Genomic DNA, 27,077 nt, shown 5'->3' with positions numbered 1-27,077 from the left:
CTTGGCTTAGGTGACTCTCTGAATCTCCTACTTACATGCATTCCGAGGAGAGGAACCTAAAATCAGTGGAGGCAATTTTGCTTTTTCTTAAAGAAAGAGAAAAAAAGTTTGTGTTCTTCAAATTATTTGAAATGTTTTAATGCACAACCTTCCTTGACTTCTATTTTCTCTTGAATTATCTCTGAACTGTTTAGCTCTGTACCAGAAATCCTCCATTGCATGGCTCCAACCTATCTTTCTACTCTTATGATTGGACTATTTTTTTTTTTTTTTTTAAAACCCTCTGCCTTTCTTTAAGGTCTAGCAAACATGAGATACTGTGTTCCCTATGAATCATCTCTTTATCTCTGTTTTCAAATGTGGTTTTACTTTCCTTTTGTTTCCCATAAATGGCACTTCATGCATTCTACTGAGAATAGCCATTAATCTCTCATGAATAAAAATTGTCTACACAAGTCTCCTTTTTGATTTTGAGCTCCTTTTCTACTTAGCGTAATGCTAGGAGCTTGGAAATCATCGCTTCTCTCTTTCACTTCTCATATGCAGTTACCAAGTTCCATCAATTACATGTCATAAGCATCCAGGTCTGTTCTCTTATCTTTATTCCTACAGCGTTTACCATAGCTTAAGCCTGACACTTTCTTGTCAGAACAACTTGGTCTTCTCCATCTCCATACTGGTACCAGAGTAATCCTTTTGAAACACATATTTGATTATAGCAAACCCTGAATTAAAATCTTTCAATGGCTTTGGCATGATAAAAAGTCCAAGTTTCTTAGTGTGACCAACTATTAGTATAATTAGCTTGCATGGTATAGTTTAGGGAAGCGTAACCTAAAACACCCATTTTAATGCCTATTAAGAAAAGCAGTGGTGGTTTGTAGTAGGAAAGTAACATAAAGACATATGAAAGGCTTTTTTGATGGAAATACACCAAGTGAACTTTTTTTAAGTTTAAAGAAAGATAGTTGTATTTTAATGAGTTATTGCCATAGAAACATATTGTAGATCAGTTATGGGAATTAATTTTCCTTTCTGACTTTTAGGTTAATGGTGCCAGTTTTGTAAAAATACTGTTTATTGTTATTGATGAGTAAGAATATCAGTACATGTGTTTGGAGGCATGTAGCACTACAGATCAGTAAATACATGCCTGTCTTTCAATCTGTCTGCTTCTGCACAGAATGGTGCCATAATTAAAGAATAGCTACCATCAGAATTAATGATAATGCTCAGAAGCTGGCTAATACATACTTTGATGAATTAATTGACCCTGTCCTAGGTGCAGTAGATGAGTCGTGGTACTATCAAGGAAAACACAGGTGATAGCCACACAGCTGCTAAACAGATAGGAGGAAACGAGGCAAAATCCTTTGGATAAGGACTTAGAAATGAAAGCCCTGAAGTCTGCTCCGAGTTGCCAGTTGTTAATTATCTTGAGTGATTAATTTTCATTCTCCGGGCCTCCATTTTTTCCATTGGTACAATAAAGGCATTGGACTATGTAACATCTGGAATCTCTATCAATTCTAATATTCTTATTTGAATTTGAAATTAAAAGAAGTATTTCCAGTTCATGCTTTGTATTTAAAATGTGTATCAATGCTTTGGGAATTAAGGCTTTTAAGTTGCTTTATATTATCTATTGCGATCAGTCCAACTGACAAGAGCTGTAAGGCCCCTCTCTAGGCATTTGAGACCAATCCTCCCCCTCCTCTCCCTCAGCATATCCTAACACCTACAAAACTGGAAATGTGTGTGTTTTTGGATATCACTCAAAATTACTCACTTAGATGTGTAGCTGAGGAAGTCATGCCCAAACCCTGTAATAGTTTGAGTTTCTTGTCTCAGCTCATTTTTTGACTTTACTGCTGGTTCTAGTCATCTACCGTCTGAACCTAAGAGGCCTCCAGTAAATTTCTTAGTTAATACTTGGGAAGTATTTTCAAAGGAATACAACACTCTCTCCTAGCATGTGTTGGAGAAAAAGATGAGAGGGGCCGTAGAGAAAAAATGATGATGGGAACTGCAGTGACCAAGTGATAACCCTGGCCAGTGCCATAGTCAGAACACTAGTTCAGTAGATAAGCGCTGGTCTTATGAACCTAGATCAAATCCCTTGAAGAACTTTTTCTTGGAGAATTTTTCCTATTGGTTTTGGATCAGTTTTGTATTCAGCAAGCTGTCTAGAATCTAATGGCATTTCCATGCGGCCAATTTTATTGCAATATAAGCTATAATTTATAAATACCAAGGTCCATCAGCTACAATATACCTTTGCAAATACTTGAGCTTATTATAAAGTATAGTCATGACAAATTAGATACAACTTTCCCCTAAATGAATTGGTGCAGTTGAGGAGATGAAAAGAGAAAGACTAGGGATTTGCTGGAGGAGCAGGGGTTTTGTGAAGATTTTTCTAGTCTTCTCAGGAAGACTGATTCATGGTGACTTGTGCACAAGAAACATCATTAAGACAATAATGTTTGGGTACATTTGCTCCACTGCCATTGGAAATTTCCAGTGTGTTTTCTACAAAGGGGTTCATGTATATACAGTTCATGGAAAACCAAAATAGTAATTACATGTTTTCTAGGAACATGTGTAATTATTACAGACAGAGTTGGATATTTCTAAGGGATGTTTGGAGAGGCTGAGCTAGAATCTGGGTATTTGCCTTTGCCTTACTGCAGTGTCTGAAAATCCTCATGGTCAGCAGGTATAGAGTGGACAACACCACTCATTTATTCCTTCATTTGTAAACAGATATTTATTGAGTATAGACTATGTGACAGATAAGGTCCTGGTTTCTGGAAATACATTGATGAATGAGATAAACCAAGTTCCTGCCCTCATAAAGCTTATATTCTAGGTGGAAGGAGAGAAGAACTGAACCAGATAACTACTGTTAAATCCTTACTCTCCAACTGTGGTTTTGGTATGTTCTTTATCTGTCAGATTGTCTTCTTGTTTTTGAAAAGTTGCAGTTTCCCATGACAATCGTGTTACAAATCCTAAAATAGTAACCTATTTTAAATTTCTCCTTTATTTATGAATGTACTTGAAATTGATCTTTCCGCAGATGATCTTAAAAGGCTGAGATTTCTGCGGTATAACTTACAATATTAATGATAGCTTCAATTTACTTAGTTCCTACTCTAAGCCTAGCACTGTGCTAGGCACTTTATGTATAATATCTCATAGTCTCCTTACAATACTCTGTAATAAGGCAGTTTTACCTATATTTAGATGAAGCGGCTGAGACTGAGAGAGGTTATATAAGTTGTTTAAGGTCACAAAACTGAGTGACAGGATCAGGATTTGAATCCAAGTCGGCCAGAGTCAAAAGTTAGGTTCTTTTCTGCTAAACTACTCTGTTTATCAGTTAGTAGGCAAGAGTTACAGCTAGCTAATTTTATCCAGCCCCGAATTAGAGAAATTATGAGTTTTTCCCTAGTTTCTTTGAGTAGAATCTCTTCAGGACCCAGAGATCACTAGGCCTTTAGGCAATCTGAGTGTATCACTTTTCTTGTTAAAATCTCTGAGACCTAATTTGTCTCAGAAAGTATAGCCATGTGGTTCAAATTCCTTTGGCTGAAGCTTGAATATCCTCTAAAGGTGACAGGAAGCCCACTAAAAGCAGAGTTAGGTAACTCCAATGGTGGATGGATTTGAGGGATAGGAAGATTTTCTTATATTGAGTTGAGAATTGTCTCCTTAAAGTACCAAAATCTTTCCCTGAGTTTGTTGGGGTACCACCACACTGAACAATTACAATATTTTGTCCATAAAATGTCTCTCTGGATATTTTATGGACAATTTTATTTTCTCCTGGGAGTTACTTTTTCTAGCTGCTTCAATTCCAGTCTCTTTACCACGATTCAGCTGGTCACTCTCCGCTGGACAGGGACCAGTTGGAACTAAGGATAGCTATAGGACAGAATCCACAGCTTAGCTAGCAGGTAAACATTTCATAAAAGCTATGCACATATTTGTGAAAGGTTTTATGTGGGAATGAATAATCAATGGTCATGTAGGAAAGACTTTTCAGAGATTATTGGAATATTACTCCCAACATTGCTGTTGAAGACTGTGTCCTTTCTGTATCTCCCTGCCCTTTTTCTGTGGATGCACGTGATAAATGCCTCCTGGAATTTAGTGCTTGGGAAAATGTGTTTGTCATGATGAATCAATATACTTGTCTTGCTAATTAGACCTTATACATAAGCAGTTGAGGGGAGCAGTACATGTGTTGGGTTGGTATCTACATGAGGGAGTATTCTATGGTATTTGATTCCTCAGACAGTCTAGTTGGCACAGGAATCCTGTATAATGTTACATTGTAGACTGCCTCTTACAACAAGTGTTTCTGATCATCACGGGGCCATCTACATTGGCCAGGGATGGAAGGTGGGATTTCCTTCCGTCATATCTCAGCTGATCTCTTGTGAATCTTTGTATCTGAGGGTTCAAGTTCTCCTCAAGCTACCTCATCTGGCTTCCCCTACAGCCTCCAGGAGCAGGAAAAGTCAAAGTCCAGACAAGGTAGTTGTGATGATAGCCCTGAAATAGATGCCTAGCTCTTACCTAGACGTACTGACTCATAGACTGGAACAGACCCCAGAGGTCTGCTAGTTTAATACCCAAAAATGCCTCTCAATTTTGTGCCCAAGGTCACACAACTGTTAAGCAGTTGACTTTGGATATGAGTCTGAGCAGCCTAGCTCTACAACCAGTTCTCTTAAACTCTATATTATTTTGCTTCACTAATAAGACTTCAAAACAATAAAAGAAATGTGAGATCCACATCGTGCTTCCATGAAAAGAAGAACGACTTGTAAAATTTTAAATTATCAGGAGAGAAATCTTGCATGTTTTGATACATGTTCAGTGACTCTTTTAGAGATATTTAATACAGAGGTAGTTTAAATTTATAGTAAAATCCTCAGGAGAATGAGGTAGTTTACATGAGTAAATTTTCCAGATATCAAAGCTTACTTCTTTTCGTATAAAGCCCCTTCTAAAAAAATTTAAAAAGGCGAAACCTTATTTCTTATCATTTTTTAAAATATACTTTTCAAATCTCTTATTTTTTAGAAGATTCTGAATGTGTTTTACAACTTTGATTTATCAGTATCATTAATATTAATAATTTTATTGCACCATAAAAATGTACAGTCCCTCTCAGAGCCTTGTCAAGATGGGGACACTATTTGTCCCCACACCAAATGGCCTTAATTATTGTGACTTTTCCAGAGGCCTAATATTTATTGATTTGGTTGTTTGTTTACTTTTTCTCCTTAAAATTATTTCTCACTTTTTGAAAATCTGTCTCTTTCAATTTCTTTTTCTTCCCCTTTGAGACCAGAGGTCAGCAAACGTTTTCTGTAACAGCCAGATAGTAAATATTTTAGGCTTTGTGGATCATACAGTCTCTTTCACAATCACTCAACTCTAGTTGTAGCATGCAACAGCTATAGACAACACACAAATGAGTCGGCATGGCTGTGTTCTAATAAAACTTTATTTTCAAAAATAGACAGTAAGGCTGATTTGGTCTGTGGGCCATAGTTTACTAACATCTGTTCTAGATTATTGAATCTGGTGAAATATCTATGTAGAGTAATATGCAAAAAAGTAAATAGAATTTTTTTAAGTAAATAAATATTGTATAAGGAGTTAATGTGCCCCTACAAGCAAAATAGATGAAATTTTGTGCCACAATTTTATGACAGTGCTTTTGGGCACTTAAATGTCTTTCCTTCTCTTTCTCCCTTCTTTGCATCTTTTCAGGTTTGTGTCTATGTCTCAGATATTTGAGGTTATTAGATAAATGAACTCGAGATACATGTGCTTCTTATGACTGCATGCATGCGTGTGTTTCTTTCTCTCAGGTATAGAGCTAAAGTCATTGTACCAATTAAGATGTAGATAAGGTTGGTTTGATCTCTATTCTATGAATTTTGGAGAGTTCAATATTCCCACCCATGCCACCAATTTTATTCCAATTTTCAGGGGAGGTTATATGTTTATGGTCACCTCTGACTCTGAATTCTACTTCTGCCAAACTAATTCGATATTCAGTGTAGAGATTGTTCAGCCATTCCTATTCTAAAAAAATGATTGCCTATTTCTACACCTCAGACTCCAGCCTCCTACCATGTTTCTCAGCTTTCCACAGTCCCTTCCAGATGATTCCAGGAACTCCAAATTCTTCTCACTTCATTATTCAAATTAATTCCATTTTCTCCAACCTTACTCCCAAACTCCTCTCTGGCTCCTCTATCCATTTTCTAATCCACCAAGATGATCTGCTGAACAAAAGGACCTCTTCTCCTTCAGTTGAACCATCTTCCTAATAAGGGAATTAAAGTTTTGTGTAGAATTTTTTCCCTTGTGGATGTTTAGATGAATGATCAGATGGATGGATGGATGGATGGATGTCTAGACAGATGTTATTCAGCACTATGAATTCTAATTAATATTCCATATGAAGAATAATACCAAGTGTGAATAACGCATATTTGACTTGTTAGAGTTAATTTTTTGATCGAGGAATTATTTAGGATTGTTCTTCAACCCTCATCACCAAAATACACCCAATGTGCTATTTCTATTATTATTCACATCATAAAGAAGTATCTTATTTATTTCTTGTTTGTTTGCTTTTTAAATATCCTAATAATGATTTTCTTACAAAAGGAATAAAAATATCATTTCAGATGGCCATCAACTAAATTATAGAAATAGAATATAAGATCATACACAGAATAAGATAAAAGTTAGGGTTAGACTCAAAGGCACTACATCGTATCCCCTCAGACTTAAAATAATAGCGTGGTATTTCTAGCTGGAGATGTGTCCTCTAATCTCCAAAACTAGAAACATAGTTCTTCCATTCATCTAAATACTTAACATAAAAATGATTTATCCTTAGCCATAATTATTATTATTCAGTCATATATTAATTTGTTCAGCAACTTTTAGTTGTCTGCAAAAAGCATTGCAAAAGATATATAATAAGAAGATGTATTTCTAATCCACTAAAGAGCTTAAAACCTGCCCCTGGAAATAATACAAATATGGTGAAATAATTAGAAAAGAATAAAGAGAGCAACATATGGAAAGTTAGTTTTTAACTCATATTTCCCAAGCACTACACTAACCTAAAATTGGTCTCTTTGAAGCCTGCTCTGAATGTTGAACTGGAATGGAAAGCTAGTAACTGTATTGTGTACACATACTTTTTCTTAGCATCACTAGAACGTATTTGACCAGAAAAGATAGATAGGGAGTAAAACTAGTTTAAAAAAACCCAAAATTTGTCATCTTGTGAAAACCCACATTTATAAAGAGGAATGGAGATATGACACTGAATGCTTTGGTTTGTTTTATTGGTACTTTTATTTTTGTAGGCTTGCTTCGTTCAATTTATTTGTTCTTTTGAGGAAAATATACTGCCAGGTATTGCAGTATACAAAGGCAAAGCAGACACAGGGCTGTTCCTTAAGGAGTTTCTAGTCTAGAGGGAGAAATAAACATGTGGACCCCCAAGGAAGGATGGGTGCTTCTGACTTCAGGCTTTATGGAAGAGTTGACCTTTGGACTGGCCAAGGTAGAGTTGAACTAGAAAGGATGCAAAGGACGTACTTGGTTAAGGAAAGAAAATGAGCAAGGGCTCAAAGGTTCAAAAATCTATGTCCAAGTGAAGCAACTGCAGGCTCACAATCCATTATCTACAGTTTCTAAATCCAAGAGACTCTAAAAACCATTGTTCTTTTTCTTAAGTTTGCAGCAAACTTATCTGGTGGCACAACCTGACCTGAATTGACGTGAGGCTATTTATAATCTTTATTTATTCCACTTTTGAGAATATTTGTAGATTTTGCTGCAGAAATATCAATGTTTTTTATTATACTGGCTGCCGCAGCTCACAGATTTTGCTAATATTTTGTACATTAACAGTATTACTTTAAAAAATACCATCTTGTGCCCCCCAAACCTGAATTACAATACATACCTAGCCCCAAGTGTTTCAGGTATGGGACTGTGGACCTGAAGTAATTCTGAGTGATGAGATATTGTGGAAACTATGGTCAGAAAGCTAGACAAAGACTGAGCCGGTTCTTGAATGCCAAGTTAAAGATGTTGGAAATTCTACCTTTGGCTGTAAAGAAACCGTTATAGCCTTTTGAAGAAGAGAGTGAAATATTCAGCAATGTTTTATCAAAATTAGTTTATATTCCTGAACACACAGTATTTTGACTTTCTTTCCCCCAAAACAATTGCAAAACCTGGGATATTTTTCTTTGAGTAAGATAATGATGTCAGATGAAATGCCTGTTGAAAATTGGTGTTTACATCCATCATTTCTTTCCTTGTGAAGGTGTGTGGGATACATAGGGTTAGAGAAAACCATTTCAGATTGTGTCTGCAGCTTGCTAAGAGTCATAGCATATAAATATGGTCAGGGTAGGCTGTCCACAAATGACTTTGATTTGAAAGTGTATAAGTTCCTCCCTGGAAGAAAAAATAAACAAGCAAAACCCACAAGAAACAGTAACATTTTTTGTTTTTGTTCTAATTCCTTTCAAAATAATTTGGTTCTATTTAAACTAAGAAAATTAATTGAGGGGGCTAGCCCAGTAGCATAGTGGTTGAGTTTGTGCACTCTGCTGTGGTGGCCTGGTGTTTGCAGGCTCAGATCCCGGGCCTGGACCTAGCACTGCTTGTCAAACCATGCTGTGGCGGCACTCCACATAAAGTGGAGGAAGATTGGCACAGATGTTAGTTCAGTGACAATCCTTCTCAAGCAAAAAGAAGAAGATTGGCAGCATATGTTAGCTCAGGGCCAATCTTCCTCAAAAAGAAAGAATTAAAGAAAGAAAATTAATTGAAATTTAACAATGCTGTGTGCGTATATGTGTGTGTGTATGTGTGGCTCATGGTAAGTCTTTAAAGTTGGCTGTTGGAAACAAGCAGCAAAAGTTTGGGAATCAGAAAATTGACTCTGGAGTCTACCCATCTCGGTTTTTCTTAGAATATCTGGATAGTCAGTTGGTTTCTCATTTTTCCTGAGTTTGTGATAATTGATCCTGGGACCCCAGGAATAAAAGTGTATTGTATTTTCATTTTTGAAAATGTCGTTTAGGGCCTAGAAGTAGAGGTAGGCATATGTAATAAAACTGTGAGTTGGTATACTTTTCAAAAAGAGTATTTGGTAACTGCCCTATGAATATAACTAAATCCACTTCCTAGAAGTGATATTTCAATATCTCGAAGTGTGTGCAAGGAATCAGAAAATTCCATCCAATTCATAGCTCATGCTTTTCCAGAAAATTTCTACGTTTGATTCAGAAGAACTGTGAATAATAATAGCATGTTTACAAACATTTTATGGCCCCCCACTAGAGTCCGAGGATAAAGCATATATATTAGGTCGTGGAAGAAGCAGTTTTTGATGCTGTAACCTCAAGAATTTTAGTCTAAATATTTGACACTCTTATAATATTTGAGACGCATAAAAAATTAAGATTTTTTAAAAACGAATAATATTTATTTCTGATTTTAAACGTATTCAACATTAGTTGTTGAAAGTTAAAAAATATAAAGATGCAGGAATCAATATTGATGATAATATCTGTTGAGTGTTTCAATGTCCCACAGGTACCGTACCTCATGCTTACATACGTTACCGCAGTTAAACCTTACCCTGTGATGCATTAGAGTTCCCATTTTGTACAAATAGAAATTGATGGCTGGAGAGTTAAGTGACTTGCACAAAGTCATCATGCCAGTAAGTGGTACAGCAGACGTGAAGCCCAAGGAGTCTAGTTCTCGAATATATGTTCTGAACAGCCATACATGCTGCGTCCCCTCAAATTCCAGTAACCATCAAGAAATCGCCGCTGTTATATTTTTGCTGTCAGTCTTTCATCCCTGTGTGTGTATATTTTTAAAACTTAATTGAAATCCTAGTACAGGCTTTTTTTTTTTTTTTAACACCTTCAGTGTTGGTCTTTTTGATAGTTGAACCTATTAACCAATAAAATGGCAAAAGTATGATCTTGGTACTTGCTGATCCAGAATGTAGCCCTAATGCTGAGGGTCTAGATAATACCTTGAATTACAAGCGAAAACACTCTCTGGAGAAGCGGGCATCGTGCTAACACCTCCTCCTAAGCAAAAGCTACTTATATTCCTCAGCTCGAGGTGTCAGTGACGGCATCGGGCATGTGGCAGAAAATGGAAGGGGGACTGATTTTCCAAATTTTTTCTTTGTATCCTTTCCTTTCCAAATGTAAGAATCCAAAACATCATTAATAACTTTAAAGTTTTAGAATCCACCTTGAAGAAAGATATTTCCACCTGCATTTACAGACTATAAATTTTAAATACAGGAATAGCCAGTGGGTGATTTATACTATGTCCTGACTTAAAAAAAAATAAAGCAAAAAACTCTCTTTTTAAATTGCGCTAGTCCTTGTTAAGCAGATCTCAGATCTTGGGAAAAAGGAGACAAGAAACTCTTATTTGTGGGGAGTCTATGTGTGCTGAACTCTAAGTTAAGCATCTCATTTTGCTTTTTTCCACCATATTTTGCTTACCGCAACAACTCTGCAAGGCAGGTCATTGGCCGCATTTTGCAAATGAGGAAAATGAAGCTCAAAGAAGTTAAGAAATTTGTCCGTGAACACACACAGCTGGTAACTGGTAGGACTTGGATTTGAACTCAGGAATGTACAGCTCTGAGGTCTCAAATGTTTCCTATGAAGTCACGTAAGAGTTTGACAATCACGGTCTTTAGGACCTGGAGTGGATTTCCCCAAAGAGGAAAGGCAACTAAAATGAAAAGAGAAAAGGGAAAAGAAATCACCACTTAAATCAATTTTGTAGTTGTACACCATCTTGCTGAGGCCAATTATTTTTGTTACAGAAGTTTTTAAAATTGAAATGTAATTCAGGTATCATAAAATTCACCCTTTTAAAATGTACAGTTGAGTGATTTTTGTATATTCACAAAGCTGTGCAACCATCATCACTATCTAATTCCGGAACATTTTCATCAGCCCAGAAAGAAACTCCATACCCATTAGCAGTCACTTCTTATAGCGTTTTGATGAAGCAAAAATCTTGAAAATCTTTCTTCTAAAGATCCAATTTTTTTAGATTCTTCCTCAAACAAAAATGAACTTAGTTATTTATGTAGATGTTGGAGAGAAGTTATAAAAATAATCTCACATAACAGATGATTGATGTTGTTGTTGTTGAATATATCTTTGAGTATGAAAAGGATTATTGATGGGAGAATTTCCCAAAAGTTATCAGTGTCAATAAAATCCACCCCCTCAGCATGATCATCATTACCATGATTTATTTTGAGTACTTACTCTCTGGCAGAAACTATATTGAGATATTCTATTTCATTTAATTCTGACAACAATCCTGTGAAGTAGTTATTAATACCTACTCCATAGTGCAAATGAGAAAAATTGAAGTTTGGAGGAGTGAAGTCACCTATGAAGTGTCAGGGTTGAGAAGTAGACCCAGGTCCAGCTTGATTTGAAAGCACCAGCTTGAGCACTGACCCCTCCACCAAGTGAGAGGAAATGGATTGAAAGAGAACACAGGTCTAAAATGAAAATAACTTTTGGTTCCAGATGGAAAATTTACACAAGCCCAAGATCCTGAAGAAGGTTATCTAGTGGTAGCTTCTGGAAGCATTATGACAGTGACTTACATATCCTTGTGACTGGATGCTTACAGTGTACACTTGCATAAAGCTATAGAAACCAGATCTTTCTGGTCCTTCCATTTTTCATTATTTGTTAATTAACCTATCAAATCAGAAATGGAAACAATTGCAAGTGAGGCAGTAGGATTGGTACTATAGAAACCTCTTCTTGCAGGTCTTTGTCTGTTGATCTTCCAGGATCGTTATGCAAGACTAGTTAATGAAAGGGAAAATGCTGATTTCCTTCTGGACTGAGTTTCTTTTTTGCTCCTTTCAAGACCTCCTTTATTTTCATCATAGCTGAAACCATCTGGCAGGTGTGTCATTGATTTTCAGGAAAGACAGAATGCATGACACGTGTTGTTTTTGTATATAACAGCCACATAAGTTTACAATAAATTTGATTAAGGCTTTATCTGCAGATGAACTATATGGTTAACTCAGTGTGAAAGAAACAGAATCATAACTATTCTGCAACTCTGGGTGAAAATTTCAATTTACTTCAGCACCTGTTTATTGACCATTTCCTATGTTTTGAGCAGAGTCTTTTTATGGAGGAAGGTGGTAGTGGTGGTATTTCATGAAAATAAACCTCAGAATTGCCATGAAAGTGAATAAAGTGTGTGTGTGTGCGTGTGTTTGAGGTGAGGAAACGTATATATAAGATATGCCCCACTAATTGTGATAGAAGGGATGGCGTGATAGATGCCTCAGCTTTTCCTGATTCCTCCAGTTAGATTAACCCCAACCCCCTACTTTAGACACTAGAACACCATGTACTTTTCTCCTTTTTTGCACCTATCACAATTGCAATTTGTATAATTATTTGGCTGAATTTTCAATGTACTTTGGTTCCTTTGTAACTCTATTAGACATAAAGGCTATAAATAATACAGAGATAACTGTGTGAATGTTTCATGCTAGGAAATATGCATAGGTGAGCCCCAAAGAGGAGCATCTAATCTAATTAGGGAAATATTCTTGGTGGAGGTGACCCTGGATGCAATTTTTGAAAGATGGATATGTATTTACTGTGACAAGAAACAAGGCAGGATATCCAGGTAAGGGGGACAGCATGTGCAAAGATATACACACATGGAACAGCATGCCTCAAGGCTATGAATGAAGTTAGAGAGATGGGAGAAGATGAAGAAAATCATCAAGGGTCTTTGACTTTATCTTGAGTGCTATGAAAAGTTTTTGAACAGAAAAATTCTTCAGGGATTTGAGTTTTAGGGTGATTATTTTGGCAGTGTGGAGGCCGAATTGAAGATAGTTGGACTGTCTGTCATAAGGATGTTATAATAGCAAGGCAGGAAGTGACAAGGGCCTGAAACAAGGCAGGAACCAAAGGGATGGACGTGAGAGATGTTCAGGAAATAGTACCTCTAATAGCCTCTGACTGGAGGTGAGTTAGCAAGAGGAGTCCAGGATGGCTCACAGGGTTTTGAATTTGAAAACTGTATAGATGATGCAGTCTTTTACTAAAACTTAGGGCTCAGCAAGTTTTGGGGGAAAGAGATATGTCCAGTTCTAGATTTGTTTTTTTGGAAATACTTGTGGAACACATAAGTGGAGCTTTCCAGGAAGGCTTAGCAAGATGTAATTAAACCTATGGAAGGATCTGGTTAGCAGGCCCAAATCCAGGAATCAACAGTCTAAGAAATTTAATATGTAAGAGGATGCCCCCTAAAAGTAAAGAGAGCGGAGAGATTAGAGGCTGCAACTCTGGGAAACAGTAATACTGGGGGGATGGGAAGAAAGAAAACCGTGAAGTTAAATGGAGAAGTAGACGAAAAACCAAGAAGAAAATGGTGTCTCTGAAGATAACGAGGAAGAGTTTCATGAAATAGAGAGCAATCAATAATTTTAATACATGTAACTACTAGTTTATGTATGTTTAGGACAAAATATGCCCATTGAATCCAGAAGAGCCTAGTTTATGGTGATTTTATAGGAAAAATGTCAGTGGGGTTGTGTGGGCAAAAGGTAGCATTCAACAGATTTAGGAAAGGATAAAAAGTGCTGGAGTGGAGGGGCTGGCCTGGTGGTGCAGCAGTTAAGTTTGCACCCTCCACTTTGGTGGCCCAGGGTTTTCCAGTTCGGATCCAGGTTGTGGACCTAGGCACAGTTTATCAAGCCATGCTGTGGCAGGCGTCCCACATATAAAATAGAGGAAGATGGGCATGGATGTTAGCTCAGGGCCGGTCTTCCTCAGCAAAAGGAGGAGGATTGGCAGCGGATGTTAGCTCAGGGCTAATCTTCCTCAAAAAAAAAAAAAAAAAGCTAGAGTGGAGATAGTACATGGAGACTCTGCTTTAAGATGTCTGTATGTTTATGGGAGGAAAGAAAGGAAAGAAAGAAAATGCACAGTCAAGGAGGGGTTTTGGAAATTCTACATGAGGCTCCTGCTTGGTACATGGGGGTGGCATTCTTGGCCTTACACTGTGTTCTGCACAGGCACACACATATACATTTGTGCATATATTTGTGCCTATGACAAGCACTTTAAATAAGGGGGCCAAAATATATCCTCTCCAAATTACCACATCTCCATCAAACCTTCAATATGACCCTAATCAATGGCTCCAGTTAGCATTTTCTCTCCTCCTCGTCCTGTCCTAACCATAGATCCATGACCACTTGTACTAGGACAATTAAAGCTCACCATTTTGAGAGTTAGCCCAAGACATAAGCTAAGACGGTCTCCCATGCCCTATTCTGAAAGATAACACTAGTAAAAACCTCATAGTTTTAAGGCACTACTTATTTTTATTGTTGTCAGTTCTTTAAATGAATGGCTGTCTTCTGCTCTGGAAAGTAGACAACTTGCAGAGAGAAAATTCAGTTTCCAGGGGAGGGAAAATGCCCCCAAATCATTTCTCTGCATTTTATAAAATAAGTTTGATTCTTACACTATCAAAACCAGAAGCAGCAGCATAGTGTCTTGTAGAGAATATTGCACTGAGAGGCGGTGTCCTGACTTAGAGTCACAGCTCTGTCACTAGGAGCCGTGTGACTTTTGGGGAAATCACTGTGTTGTTTCTGTCTTCTTTTCTGTTAAAGGGTGGGGCTAGCTTTTGCCTATCTTGGTTTGACTTATGTTGAAATTTTACTGCCTTAAACCATTAGTGAAGTCAGTTCACAAATAAATTTCCTTTTCCTATCTGTCTTTGGGAAGAACTCCGTTCTTGACTAATGTCACTATATTGGAGTGTGTTTTCCCATCCTTTACCTCCCTCCCAGGCAAATGGAATTGCTTCTCTCATCTTTGCTCTCACAATAGTTTTCACAGGACTCTAGCCTTATCAATATTATTTGTATGGCTATGTGGTCTTCCCTGTGCCTACTAGAGAGTGAGGTCACTGAGGACAGTGGTTGGCTTTACAATTTGAAATATTTGCTCAATAAACTCAATAAATGTGTGTTGAATAGAAATGATTAATTTTTTAGTTAATTTTAAAAATTATTTTAATTAAACTAATTTAATTAAAGTCTAATAACAGGTAGACTTGGTGTATACAGTAGTGCCCCCTTATCTATGGGGAATACATTCCAAGACTTTGAGTGGGTGCCCGAAACCTCAAATAGTACCAAACCCTGTATATTTGTTTCTTCCTGTACATACATATCTATGACAAAGTTTAATTTATAAATAAGCACACTAAGAGATTAACAACAATAATTACTAATCAAATAGAACAATTATAACAACATACTGTAATAAAAGTTATTATAGATCTTAGCAACTCTCAGGATACAATTTTTTTCTTTCCTTATTAGGTCAAGAACGTTCACCTTTTCAGTTAAAGGAAGCACTTTAAGGCTTCTCTTTGGCAAATCTGAATTGCCAGCATCCCTACACTTGCATTTTGGGGCCATTATTAAGTAAAATAAGGGTTTCTTGAACACAAGCAGTGCTGTACCGAGACAGTGTAGCACTGATACCTGAGATGCTACTAAGCGACTGGATCTGATAACCGAGACAGCTACTGAGTGACTAATGGGCGGGAAGCATGTGCAGTGTGGATAGTCTGGACAAAAGGATGATTCACGTCCTGAGTGAGATGGAGCCGGATGACTTGAGATTTCATCATGCTACTCAGTTTTAAATTGCACAATTTAAAACTTATGAATTGTTTGTTTCTGGAATTTTCCACTTAAAATTTTCAGACTGCAGTTGACCGTGGGTTACTGAAACCACAGAAAGCAAAACCTTAGATAAAGGAGGACTGCTGTACTGTAAAATTCAATGAGATTTTTATTTAGAGAGGATAGATAATGTGAAAGCTAAAAGGGGTTGGTCGAGTTTTCATTACTGGAGTTGACGGGGGTTTTTATTATTGTTTTGGTGTCTTTAATTTTTAAGACTGTTGAAATTCCATGAGGGCCTGGGCGAGTCGAATATAGCTTATTTCAATTATATGGTGATAATAACTATTTTTCCCAATGTCACCTAAATATAAGACCTTATTTATAAAAGAGAGTACATAAGTTAAAATCAAAGTAAGAGTAATATCTCAGATTTATAGTACTTTGCACTTTATAAATCTTTTATTTCATGTACTGCTTTATCTTAGAGGATAAGGCCCATCAATACCTAATAACTCTTTTTGGTACCAACATTCTGTTGGTTGGCAGCGAGAAGGTATGATCCTGACTTAGTCTTCGGACCATCAGGGCATCCCTGTAGTGACTTGGAAATGACATTTCTAGTTCTAATATATCTCCTTCACTTTCTGTGTTTTTGTATTTTAATCAGGCTTAATAATAAACAATTTTTTAACCAAAGCGAATGTATATATTTAACTTTATTTTTGATATATTATTTATTTTGAAGAGTTAATGTATACACAGAGTACCAAGTTATAAAAGTGCAAAACGAGGTGCAGTCACTTGTAAGTCTCCGTCTCTCCCCTTTCTTCAGCATCCTAAACCCCCACCTAAGACTGCATCTGGTGCCAGTTTCTTGTGTACCCTTTCAGAAAGAGTCCATGAGTTTATAAATATAAGTGTGTGCACATTCTTTTCTTCTCTCTCACAAAAATTGTAGCATACTCTAATATACTTTTATATGCTTGTTAAATTTAGTAATAAATTCCATAGCTCTATTCATATCAATACATATAGAGTTCCTACATTTTTTAAAAATTGCAAAACATTCCTTTGTGGGAATGTGCCAGAATTCACTAGTTCCCTATTGATGGATTAGTATCATTAGCATCAGGTAGCATTATCAACAATGTTGTATTGATACCTTGTGCTATTGTCCCCAGTTGTATCCTGTGCAGCTATATCTGGAAGTTAATATCTAGAAAAGGCATTGACAAAGGGAGAAGTGACTTTTTAAGTTTTAAAAGATAGAATCAAATTGTCATCCATAAAGGCATTCCCAATGCATACTCTTACCAAGGATGTAGGAGTTCGAAGTCCCTTTACAGTCTCTCTACCAAACTGAGTTACCAAACATTTTCATCTCTGATATCTGAATAATTGATATTATTTTGTAGTTCTCTCATTATGAGTGGATCTGATGACTTTTCGCATATTTAAAAGTGGGTTATATATCTCCTGCATAGCTCATATCTTTACTCTAAATTCTTTGTGGGTTATTGTACTTTAATGTACAGTTGCAAATATTTTCCCCAAATGGAAAATTCACAATAGCAGTCCCCATTTTATTTTATTTCATCAAACTTAATAGGCATCAATATTTCATATTAAATATTAATTTAATTCCATTATTATTTAATAAATTATTTTTACACATTCTAGGTACTGAGATATTAAAAATGAAAGATAATGGATAACTAAATTTGTAAGTAAAAGGGCTTATAATCTCTTGGGGGAAGATATATATGTGTAGGCAGAATAAAACAGACCCTATGGTAGGGGAACTATAGAGTGTGCTATGGGAGCTCAGAGGAAGTTTTGACTGATTTGGCGTAGAGTGGGGAGACATCAGAGGAAATTTCCCAGAGAGAGCACTGTGGCATTTGTGACAGGTGTTAAAGGATATGTGGGATTTTTAGGCTCAGAGAAGTTAGAAGTGACAACACCCTTTTGGAACTGTGCCCCTATTGTGATAATGAGCTTTGACTAATAAATGTTGCCTTCTTGAAAATCATAAGTTATAACTCTCTTGGACTGATTGACTTCATATTTCTCACAATAAATAACTCATACTTGGCTATAATAAGTTAAAAACATTTTCCTTCTATTTGACTCGGATAACTCATCTTTTAAGTTTTCTTGTAGATGACAAACTCTGTGTTTATTCAAAACAACTTGTTGAAGAGCTATTAGAAGAGAATGGAAAATGTCCAACGGTAGCAGAAAATCCTGAAGTATTATTTATTTAAAGATTGGGGTCTGGGGGTGTGAAGGTTGGAGGAAAATGCATAGAAGTCTTATTTGTTAACCTGACCTCGGCAAGTTTTATCAGAAAACTACTGTAAGAATAAGAACACTGTTCCTTGACTGCTTTTTGAGTCTGGTCAGATGAGATGTACCTACAGTAAGTGAGCTTTATTGCCTGTAGCTAATATTGATGTGATGGAACATAGGACAGGGCTGGAGGTAACTGTAGAGGCTGAATTCTGGGTGCTGGTTCATTTCAGAAGCAGAGTTAGTTTTTTTATTGGAGGCAGTACCTATTAAGTGTGGCTAGAGAGTAAGGTGGTAGCATTTATTAAGCATTGGACATCGTAAACTTAAATGAGAGGTATCTCCTTCAGTTCAGTTCAAGTTTCTTAATCTGTATGAAACCTTTTCTAACTGCTTACTTCCTACCCTCAAAGGGTAGAATGAACCACTCCTTTCATTGTACTTTTGTTGAACTCTGCAGTGCTACCAGTACTGCAAAGCTGTATTTTACTTATGGTTTACACATCTCTCTTCCTTTACTAGCTTTTTAGGGTAAAGAGTTAGTTCTAGTTTCTAAATATTCGTGGGGAGGATAGACGGATGAATGAATGGGTTATAAGTTATCTTGAAACCTTACACCCTTTTCCCAATGATAGTGACCTTATTTTGAACTCCTGTCTGAAAGTTAAAAACATTTTTTTTTACTTAATTTAATTTCCGTGGCCTCTATGGGAGCAAATATTGGTCTTTTAAAAGTAGGTTTTGTTCTAATAAAAAAATGGGAAAATGGCATGAACAGGCAATTCCTCCCAAAAATATAAGCTCCCAAATGAAAAAAATGTTCAAATGCACTCACAGTTAGAGATGTGCAAATTAAGACAACGTTACAATCAAACTGAAACAAAGGGAAAAAGGAGGACAATGCGTTCTGATGGTGAGGCTGTGGAGAAACAGGCACTCTCACATATTGCTGGTAGAAATCCAAATTCATACAAGCCTTTTGAAGGGAAATGTGGCAATAGCTAACAAAACTACCCATACACTTACTTTTTGACCTAGCATCCCCATTTCTAGGAATCTACTCTGAAGCTACACCTCCAAAAATATGACAATACTGCACGTGGTATTTTTTGCAGTATTGTTTGCAATAGCCAAATTTTGAAATAACCGAAAGGCCACTACATAGGAGAGTATGTACTCATTTGTGCAAAAGAAGCATAGGGAAGATAAACCAGAAATTAAAGAGACCAGTTACCTATAGGGGGAGAGTGGGAAGGAGTGGAAAGAAGGGGAAATGGGAACAGAACAGGAGGGATGAGAGAGAATGACACTCATTGGAGTATACTTTTTTGGAAAGCTTTGACTCTTAGAACCATACCAATGTTTTATATACTCAAAAAATAAGAGAACATTAAAGTTAATTAATTTTAATTAAATAATTAAAATCAACCAGTATGGAATATAAGCAATAACAAATGAACATAAATGGATTACAAAGGAATAACTAAACCTCACTGAAGAGAATGGAGAAGAAAAGAACTAACCCAAGTCACTTTGAAAAGTAGTATTTTGACTGGATAACTGTAAGACTAAAGACAAAATCAAGTGTAAATAAGTACTGTACTCTAGTAATAAATCTGTTTCCCCGAGGAATATTGGTTAGGAATTCTGTATATACTAGGATGGAATGAATAAGTTAATAAATTATAAATAACAAAGGTAAGGTTTTTCACTGTCAGAAAAAGAAGTTACAACTAAGGAAAGGGCAAAGACTAAAATGAAACTCATGGTGTTGGATTGGAATCATAGGTTTTAGCTGTCTATATCTACATCTATCTATTATATATCTGAATATAAATACGTCTATATATAGATACATCTACACATAGATATATATACATATAGATACATATAGATATCTCTACCTATAAAGAGAAATATATAGAGAGATAAATATGATGTATGGGTATGTGTGGGTTTGTATACATATATTTCCTACCTCTTTCCACTGAGAGAGACTAGGCGCAATGACACCCCAGTAACAATGAGCACACTTAGCACCCAGATTTTAGTTCCTAAGTACTATTCTCCAATAAAAGAGACCAAAACTCATTGGAGAATTAGTTGGTTCCAAAACTGGGACAGGGAAAATAAAAGATAAACCTGGAGCATCTTGGGATGCCAGAAAATTAAGGAACTGCTCAAAGAGAGGACAGGGGAGCCAACAATAGAAGGACCTCCCGATGTCTAAAGTCAAAACAAGTTGAGTCACAAAATAAATAATGACAGTATTGGATTATAACTCAAAGAATACATATCTAGGAGACCATTCTGATATAAATAAACATTTGAATAAATAAATTAGTAGGAGAGGAGGGACGGCTCTTACAGAAGAATTCCCATTGCTGTAGAAGGACTGAAGGAAATACAAAATCACCATTAGGAAAACAGCACAATAATCATTGCTGCACGCAAAATCCACAAATGGATGCGAAAATCAGTGGATGAAAGCTTGAGGAGAAACAGGATATTAGTATAGCCTTAAAGCTTCTTCCTCAAGATATTTATCAACTGTAAATTAAGAAAAAAAGTAGCTTTAGATATAGAAACCTAGCAGACACTACCTCAATCAAAGGATCAATGTTCATATCACTAGTTGACATCATGTAGACCCCTGATAATGATATACTGAGAAGGATACAGCATCACTTTTGTGACATTCTTGCCAAAAGGGATAACTTTAGACTAATCATTAGAAAACATCAGACAAATGCAAATTGAAAGACATTCCACAAAATATTTGACCAATATTTATTAGAAGTGTCAAGGTCCTGAAAGACAAGGAGAGACTGAGGCATTGTCATAAATTGAAAGAGACTAAGGAGACACAACTAAATGCAATGTGGATACTAGTTAGAACCTGGAATAGAAAAGGATATTAGGAGAAAAACTGGTGAAAGTTCAATAAAGTTTGTGGTTTATTTAATAGCCTGGTACCAGTGTAAATATCCTGGTTTTGATCATTGTACACTGTTGTGTAAGTTGTTAACAACAGGAGAAGTTAGGTGAAGAGTATACATGAACTCTGGATTATTTTGCAACTTTTCTGTAAATCTAAATTTATTTCAAAATAAAAAGTTTGGAGAAGAAGAAGTAGACGAAGAACAATAACAAATAAAAAGAACAAGAGAAGATAAAAAAAAAAAAAAACCCTATGCGTTTGCTTTTTCAAAAATAGTTCAAAGTTATTTGGACCAGATATGTCATGAATAAAGTAACTTAGCTGCTAGTGACTGTTTTTGTCATATCATCTAATCAGATTGATTTTGTTGCTGTCTTTGTCCTTAGGGCTGCTATAGCAAAAATACCATACACTGGGTGCCTTAAACACTTATTTCTCACAGTTCTGGAGGCTGGGAAGTCCAAAATCAAGGCCCCGGCAGATTCCATGTGTGGCGAGGGCCCCCTTCCTGGCTGACCGACGGCTGTCTTCTTGCCGTGTCCCCACATGGTAGAAGGGATGAGGGAGCTCCCTTGGTGTCTTTTATAAGGGCACTAACTTTGTGAGGGTGAAGTCTCCCAAAGCCCCACTTTCCAATACCTTGGGGGTTAGGATCTCAACATATGAATTGGGGGGGATGCAAATATTCAGTCTCTGGCAGTTGCTCAAGAAGAAATTTGAAGGTATTTCTAAGCCATGAGATACAGGCCTGATTTTCAGCCTAGCAGTCAGCAGACCATACATATAGCACAGAACAAAGGTACTCTCTTACCTGTCGTACTGATTTTGATCTTTTAGTTTATGTGTTGGTTTCTTTGTGAAAATAAAGTTGTTTTCCATTCGATAGACATTTGGCCATTAATATACTCATTAAAGGATTCTGAGCCTGGCAAAATTCTGAATATGTTATTACTGATTCAATGTAGGCTTCCAGGCAGATAAATACAGTGATTAATTATACAGCTGGTGCCAAGAGTCAACAGGTTCCTATGTTTAATACGAACAGAAAATATCTTAGATAAGTCACCACTTAAAAATCTCAGAACTCCCTCATACAATTACTAATTCCTGCAAACTGTGAGTAAACAACTCTTTTAAAAAAAGAAAAAATTTAGATACTAGGAATTTAAACAAGTTCACCTATTGTTACGTACCAGATTTCCCAACCCCTCTCAGAAAGGAATGAATTATTTCATTTTGAAACCACACTGGTGAGGCACTTGCTAGAGTTGGTCCAAGGTCACTTAGAAAATAGAAAGAATGCCTAACTTTAAAACTCTTAATTAGAGACAGATAACATCATTTTAAATTTGGTCATTACATAATATGTCTTGAATTAAAAAATTTAAAATACACTTGCCAGTAAAAATTTGATTTTGGCTTATGGAATAATACAGAAAAAGCAGAAAAATTTGAAGTTTTGCTTAAACTGAAATGTGCCACTTTCCTAACCTCCATTGTGCTCCTGGCTCCTACTAGTTGTTTTTTTAATCTTGTTTTTGGATGTTATGGTACATGTAAAAAAGTGGGTTCTACTTAAGTATGGCCCAAGATATTTCAGGAAGACTGCATCAAAATGCTTAATTGTGGAACTGGATGACAGTCACCTTGGAGTTGCTTTCACAAGCCTGTACATGGAAGTCCTGATAAGGGTAAGAAACTTTATGTTTTGTAAACAGAATATAAGTAATAAAACTCCCTTTTATACCTACTTTGATCAAATGTCCATAATATATAGTAAGGAAATCTTTTGCATTAAAATGTTATGTGCTCTCTTTAGTTTAATTTGAACTCATCTGAGAGTTCAGTAACAACAAAAAGTAAATGTGATCCCTTAGTTTATTTTCTCAAATACTGTGATGGTCCATTTCTTCGAGGTGAATACACTTGGCCACCGTGTCAAGAATCACTGGGACCACCATTTCAACAAGCCAGCAGGCCATTTGAATGTTCATTGTGACAGAGTTGGCTTTCCCGCCCTGCCTCCTCTGTGTACAGTCCTGTTAAGTAGACAAAAGATTCGCACATAAACCCTTCTTATAATCAAGTAAAAGAGCCCCTATGATAGATCATTGAGGAGCACCCAGAACTCAGGGAAGTTGATAGTAGCCCCTTCTCTTGCCAAGATAATTAGACTTTTCAAAGCACTTTCTCTTTGCACCTCAATGAATCCTTGCAACAACCTTGCCAGGTAGGCAGGGAGGCTCCTTATAAATATGAAAATTGATGCTCCGGAGGTTGTGTGTGTTTTAAAATCACCAGAGACCTGCTCACTCTGCTCGGGTTCCTTGAGGTGAACCAGGGCCTCATCCTATTCCTTTGCTACACTTCAAAGACTAGCATTTCTCTCTAAGTAAAGAAGCAGCTCCAGGCATTGGGTTCCAGAGCAGGAGAGCTCTACCGGAAAGCTCTCTGCCTCTGCTGCAGCAAGAAGGACTATTTTTAGATGTTTTCCTTTTGCTAATCGTCTCTCCCTCTGTGGGGAATTTCTATGGGTAGAATCCCCAGATGAGCCAAGTTTCTCACTAATTCCCGCAGAGAGTAGAAAGACAAAGGCCATGGCCCAGGGTGCCCTGGGGCCTCAGAACTGCCAGTGATGACAGTGTGGTGGCTTTAGGAAGATCTTCAAGGACCTTGGAGCCCACAGAGCTTCACAATCCCACTGAACAAGGGACTAAGAGGCGACCGGAAGGAAGGCCTGGATATACCTTCTTGACTCTTAGAACCAGCCCAAATGACCTTGCCTGGAGCTCAGTTATGAAAGGAGTTCAGAGAATGTGGAGCCAGCAGTGGCTGTGGGCTCAAGAGGCCCCCTAGATGGTCTGGCTTCCTTCCACCACCTATGAGAGGATAAAGGAGGAGACTTCTGAAAGAATATTTTTCCAGGCAACTTCAGCCTTAAGTTTCAACCGTTAGGGAACATCAAAGGAACTGTGAAGGTTTAGCCTAGAGAAGAGAAAGAGGAAAGGGATGATGGAAACCTTGTCTACTCCCATGCAGGGAAGAGCTAACCAGCTAGTGCTAGGTGGCCTGGGGACAATGGGTGGAGAGAAAATGAAGTAAGGTTTTGGCTCAATGTTTGGGTAAACCTTCTAAGAGGTTTTGTGCAATGAACCACCTGGGCAGCTGCCGAGTTCTCTATCACCTGAACTGTTCAAGCAGAAAGGCAGACATTGGTGTGGACACTGGCATTCATCAGAAAGTGAAAGTGATCAAAAACCCTACAGGTAGGAGGCTAAGCAATAATAATTACTAATACTATTATAGCACTTACTTTATATCAAGTGTTTTTTCAACACTCAACAAGCAGTATATAAGGTAGATGCTATTATTAACTCTCTTTTAGAGATGAGGAAACTGAGGCACCGAGAGGTTAAGTAATTTGTTCAAGGTCACACAGCAAGTAGGCTGTTTGTCTTCAATGTCTGTGCTTTTAACCACTTGCTGTATTGATGTGTCCCCTAAGGTCCCTTCTTACTGTGAGGTTCCAGATAGGATGGAATCCCGTCTCATCGCCAGCATTCTTTGTATGCTTCACTCATAAGACTTCCCAAAGGGCATTGATCGTCTCCTGGAATAAACCAACCAACCAACAAATAAATAAAGCCAAAGGGGCTGCTGATGGAAAAAAAAAAATCGAGACCTTTAGGCCCTCAAGGAAGCTCACTGGTCGTCTTCAGGGCCGGTTGGCAGAGGTAGAGCCTCCCAGAATATTGCGCCAAAGCGAAGCGCTGCAGTTTTCAGTTTTCAGTTTTCAGATTTCCCGCTTCATCTGCCTCTCCCTCTGTCCCTGTGGCCTCCCCTTCTGGCCTCCCTTCCCTCTCTGCACCTGCCTTCCCCTGCACCTGTGGGAAGCTTTTCCAGGTGAGTGGAAGGCGCGAGGACAAACAATCACGAAGCTGCCAATTCTATTCCACACCATCTTCCCCGCCCTGACTTAGGGAGGGGGAAAGTGACGCCCAGGGTGGTATGTGACTTACCCAAGGTCAGAGAGCCCGGATCAGAAAATCCAGATGTCCAGACCCCCCATCAGCGCTCCGCCCGCGCATAGGCACACCTTCGCTCTCCTCGCCAGCACACAAGAGCTTTCTTTATTCCACATCCCCACCCCCCCTCCCCCACCCCCCCAGTTCCCCGGAGTCGCTTCTGACGCTCGGCAGCCTCCAGGGTCCAGCCCTTCCTGCGGGCGCTTCCCTTCCGCCGGATTCCCACGCCGGAGTCGCCCTCGGCCCGCGCACAGCCCGCGGGAGCGCTGCCTTCCGGGCCAGCTCCCGGGCCCCGCGGAGCCCCTCTCCGCGCCCGCATCCCCGCAGGACCGCGGCCCCGAGGCGGGCGGGAGCCCAGGGTTCACCGCCGGACGCTAAGAGCCGGAGCGGAGGGGTGTCCCGAGCCCCCAGGCCGCAAGGCCAGGGCCGGCGCGGGACCCCGCCCTCGTCACTCCGGGCGCCGGCACCCGGCTGGGGTCACCAACCCACGGTGACGTCCTCCACGGCGCGGGTCCGCTCACCCTCCCGCAGACCGCCCGCCTCCTTCGGGAAGTCCCAAAGTGGCACACTCTAGCCCACTGGGGTGTGACCGTGCCTCTGGCTCCTCCGGGGCTGCCCCCGGCTGAGCGGCACTTCCTGCTCCCCTCCGCGTCTTGGCCGCGCGCCCGCCCCGCTCCTGCCCTGCGCCCCGGCTCCTGCCCGGTGGATGTGCAAACTGCTGCCCACCTGGGACGCGCGCACCATGGACTCAGGACCCGGCTGCCAGAGACAGGCCGCCTTTTGGTTGGACAATTAGCGGAGGTGGGCGGGGAGTTGACGAACCCCACACACGCTCTTCTCCATGAAGATTCTTCAGCTTTCTTTGAAGAAAGGAGTGCATATGCTGCAGTGTCTCTGTGGAAGGAGCCTGAGGTCCAGCAACAGCCTAAGTGGTGAGAAGATGTTCTTTTCCCAGCCCTAAAACACTGCAAGTACCCCACCCCCTCCTCCTAGCCCCTTCTCCGCCTCCCTCCCCTCCTTTATTCAGCGCTATAAGTAGCGGCAGGAAGGCGTTTCCTTACTGGCGCGAGATAATAGCCCTGCAGCCGGTTCTGTCTTTGGGTGTTGCTTTGTTAGTTTTTTTCTTTTTCTTTTTTTTAAAAAAAAATCCCTAAAGTCGTCATCAGCGCTTTATAGAACGCTTTAGCTCTCGCCGAGCGTCCGAACTGGAACCCGCGGGTCTCTTTTCCAGGGGTGCTTACAGTGACCTGCTTTCGCACTTCCTCGCGGCTCTCCCCTTGTGACTTGCGAGGGCGGCGTGCGACTTGGAGTTGCTCAGTGTCTTCTCTTGAGAAGTTGCTGGTGCGTTCGACAGGAGAAGGGACTTTTAAACAGGTAGCTGGCGAGGCAGGTATCTTTTATTTTTCTTGCTTTGTCTAAAAGGTAGACTTGTGGTCATCGTCAGAGAGTACGTTTCGCCCTAGAGATCAGGCAATTTCTGTCCTTGGTGCTGAAACAGGAGAGTCCCAGTTACCCCTGGGCTTAACCAACCAGGTCCCTCAGGAAAGCCTCAGGGAGGCAAAGAAAGGAAATCAGACACTTTTAATGACCTGCAATATTGAGAAAAGCGATTAAAAATTTAAATGAAAGAATACCGAACTAAAACCGAATAAGCGTGATTCTTTTCTGCCAAAAACTTCCAAATGGTGTGTTTTACTTCACTTTCCGTTGTCCATCTCTCTCTCTTTTATTTGAAGGTATAAATTCTCTTTAAATTGATTATGTCTAGTAATCTTGCAAGTGCTAATCCAGTTTTTGTGTTTTTTTGGTTTTCTCTTTACAAAATGAGGGTGAGGTGTGAGGAGAGAGGAAAGGTGCCCCTATTATGTCTAAACAAGTGTTTCTTTATAAAAAAAAAATTTCTGTCTGTGAATTCCAAATAACTTTAATGTTCAAAAATTTAACAATATTATAATATATTTCATGTTTAAAACCTCATATGTTATTCTGG

At 38.6% G+C, this 27,077-nt stretch overlaps 1 protein-coding gene across 2 annotated transcripts in view; it reads left to right on the top strand.

Moving 5' to 3' along the window:
- The window catches only part of FGF12 (fibroblast growth factor 12), a 504,561-nt gene that overhangs the window by 144,952 nt on the left and 332,532 nt on the right, over positions 1-27,077 (top strand). The window contains exon 1 of one of the 2 annotated variants that reach the window (XM_070242695.1): positions 25,274-26,019. The exons of the other annotated variant lie outside the window; for it this stretch is intronic. Within the exon in view, the coding sequence (XP_070098796.1) occupies positions 25,929-26,019 (91 nt within the window). The 5' untranslated portion in view covers positions 25,274-25,928. Of the gene's footprint in view, positions 1-25,273; positions 26,020-27,077 lie in introns of those variants that run through there. 2 annotated transcript variants of the gene reach the window in all.

Source organism: Equus caballus, chromosome 19 (genome assembly GCF_041296265.1).
Source record: "Equus caballus isolate H_3958 breed thoroughbred chromosome 19, TB-T2T, whole genome shotgun sequence".
NCBI classification, from domain to species: Eukaryota; Metazoa; Chordata; class Mammalia; order Perissodactyla; family Equidae; genus Equus; species Equus caballus.
This window is presented reverse-complemented; position numbering and strand designations above follow the sequence as displayed.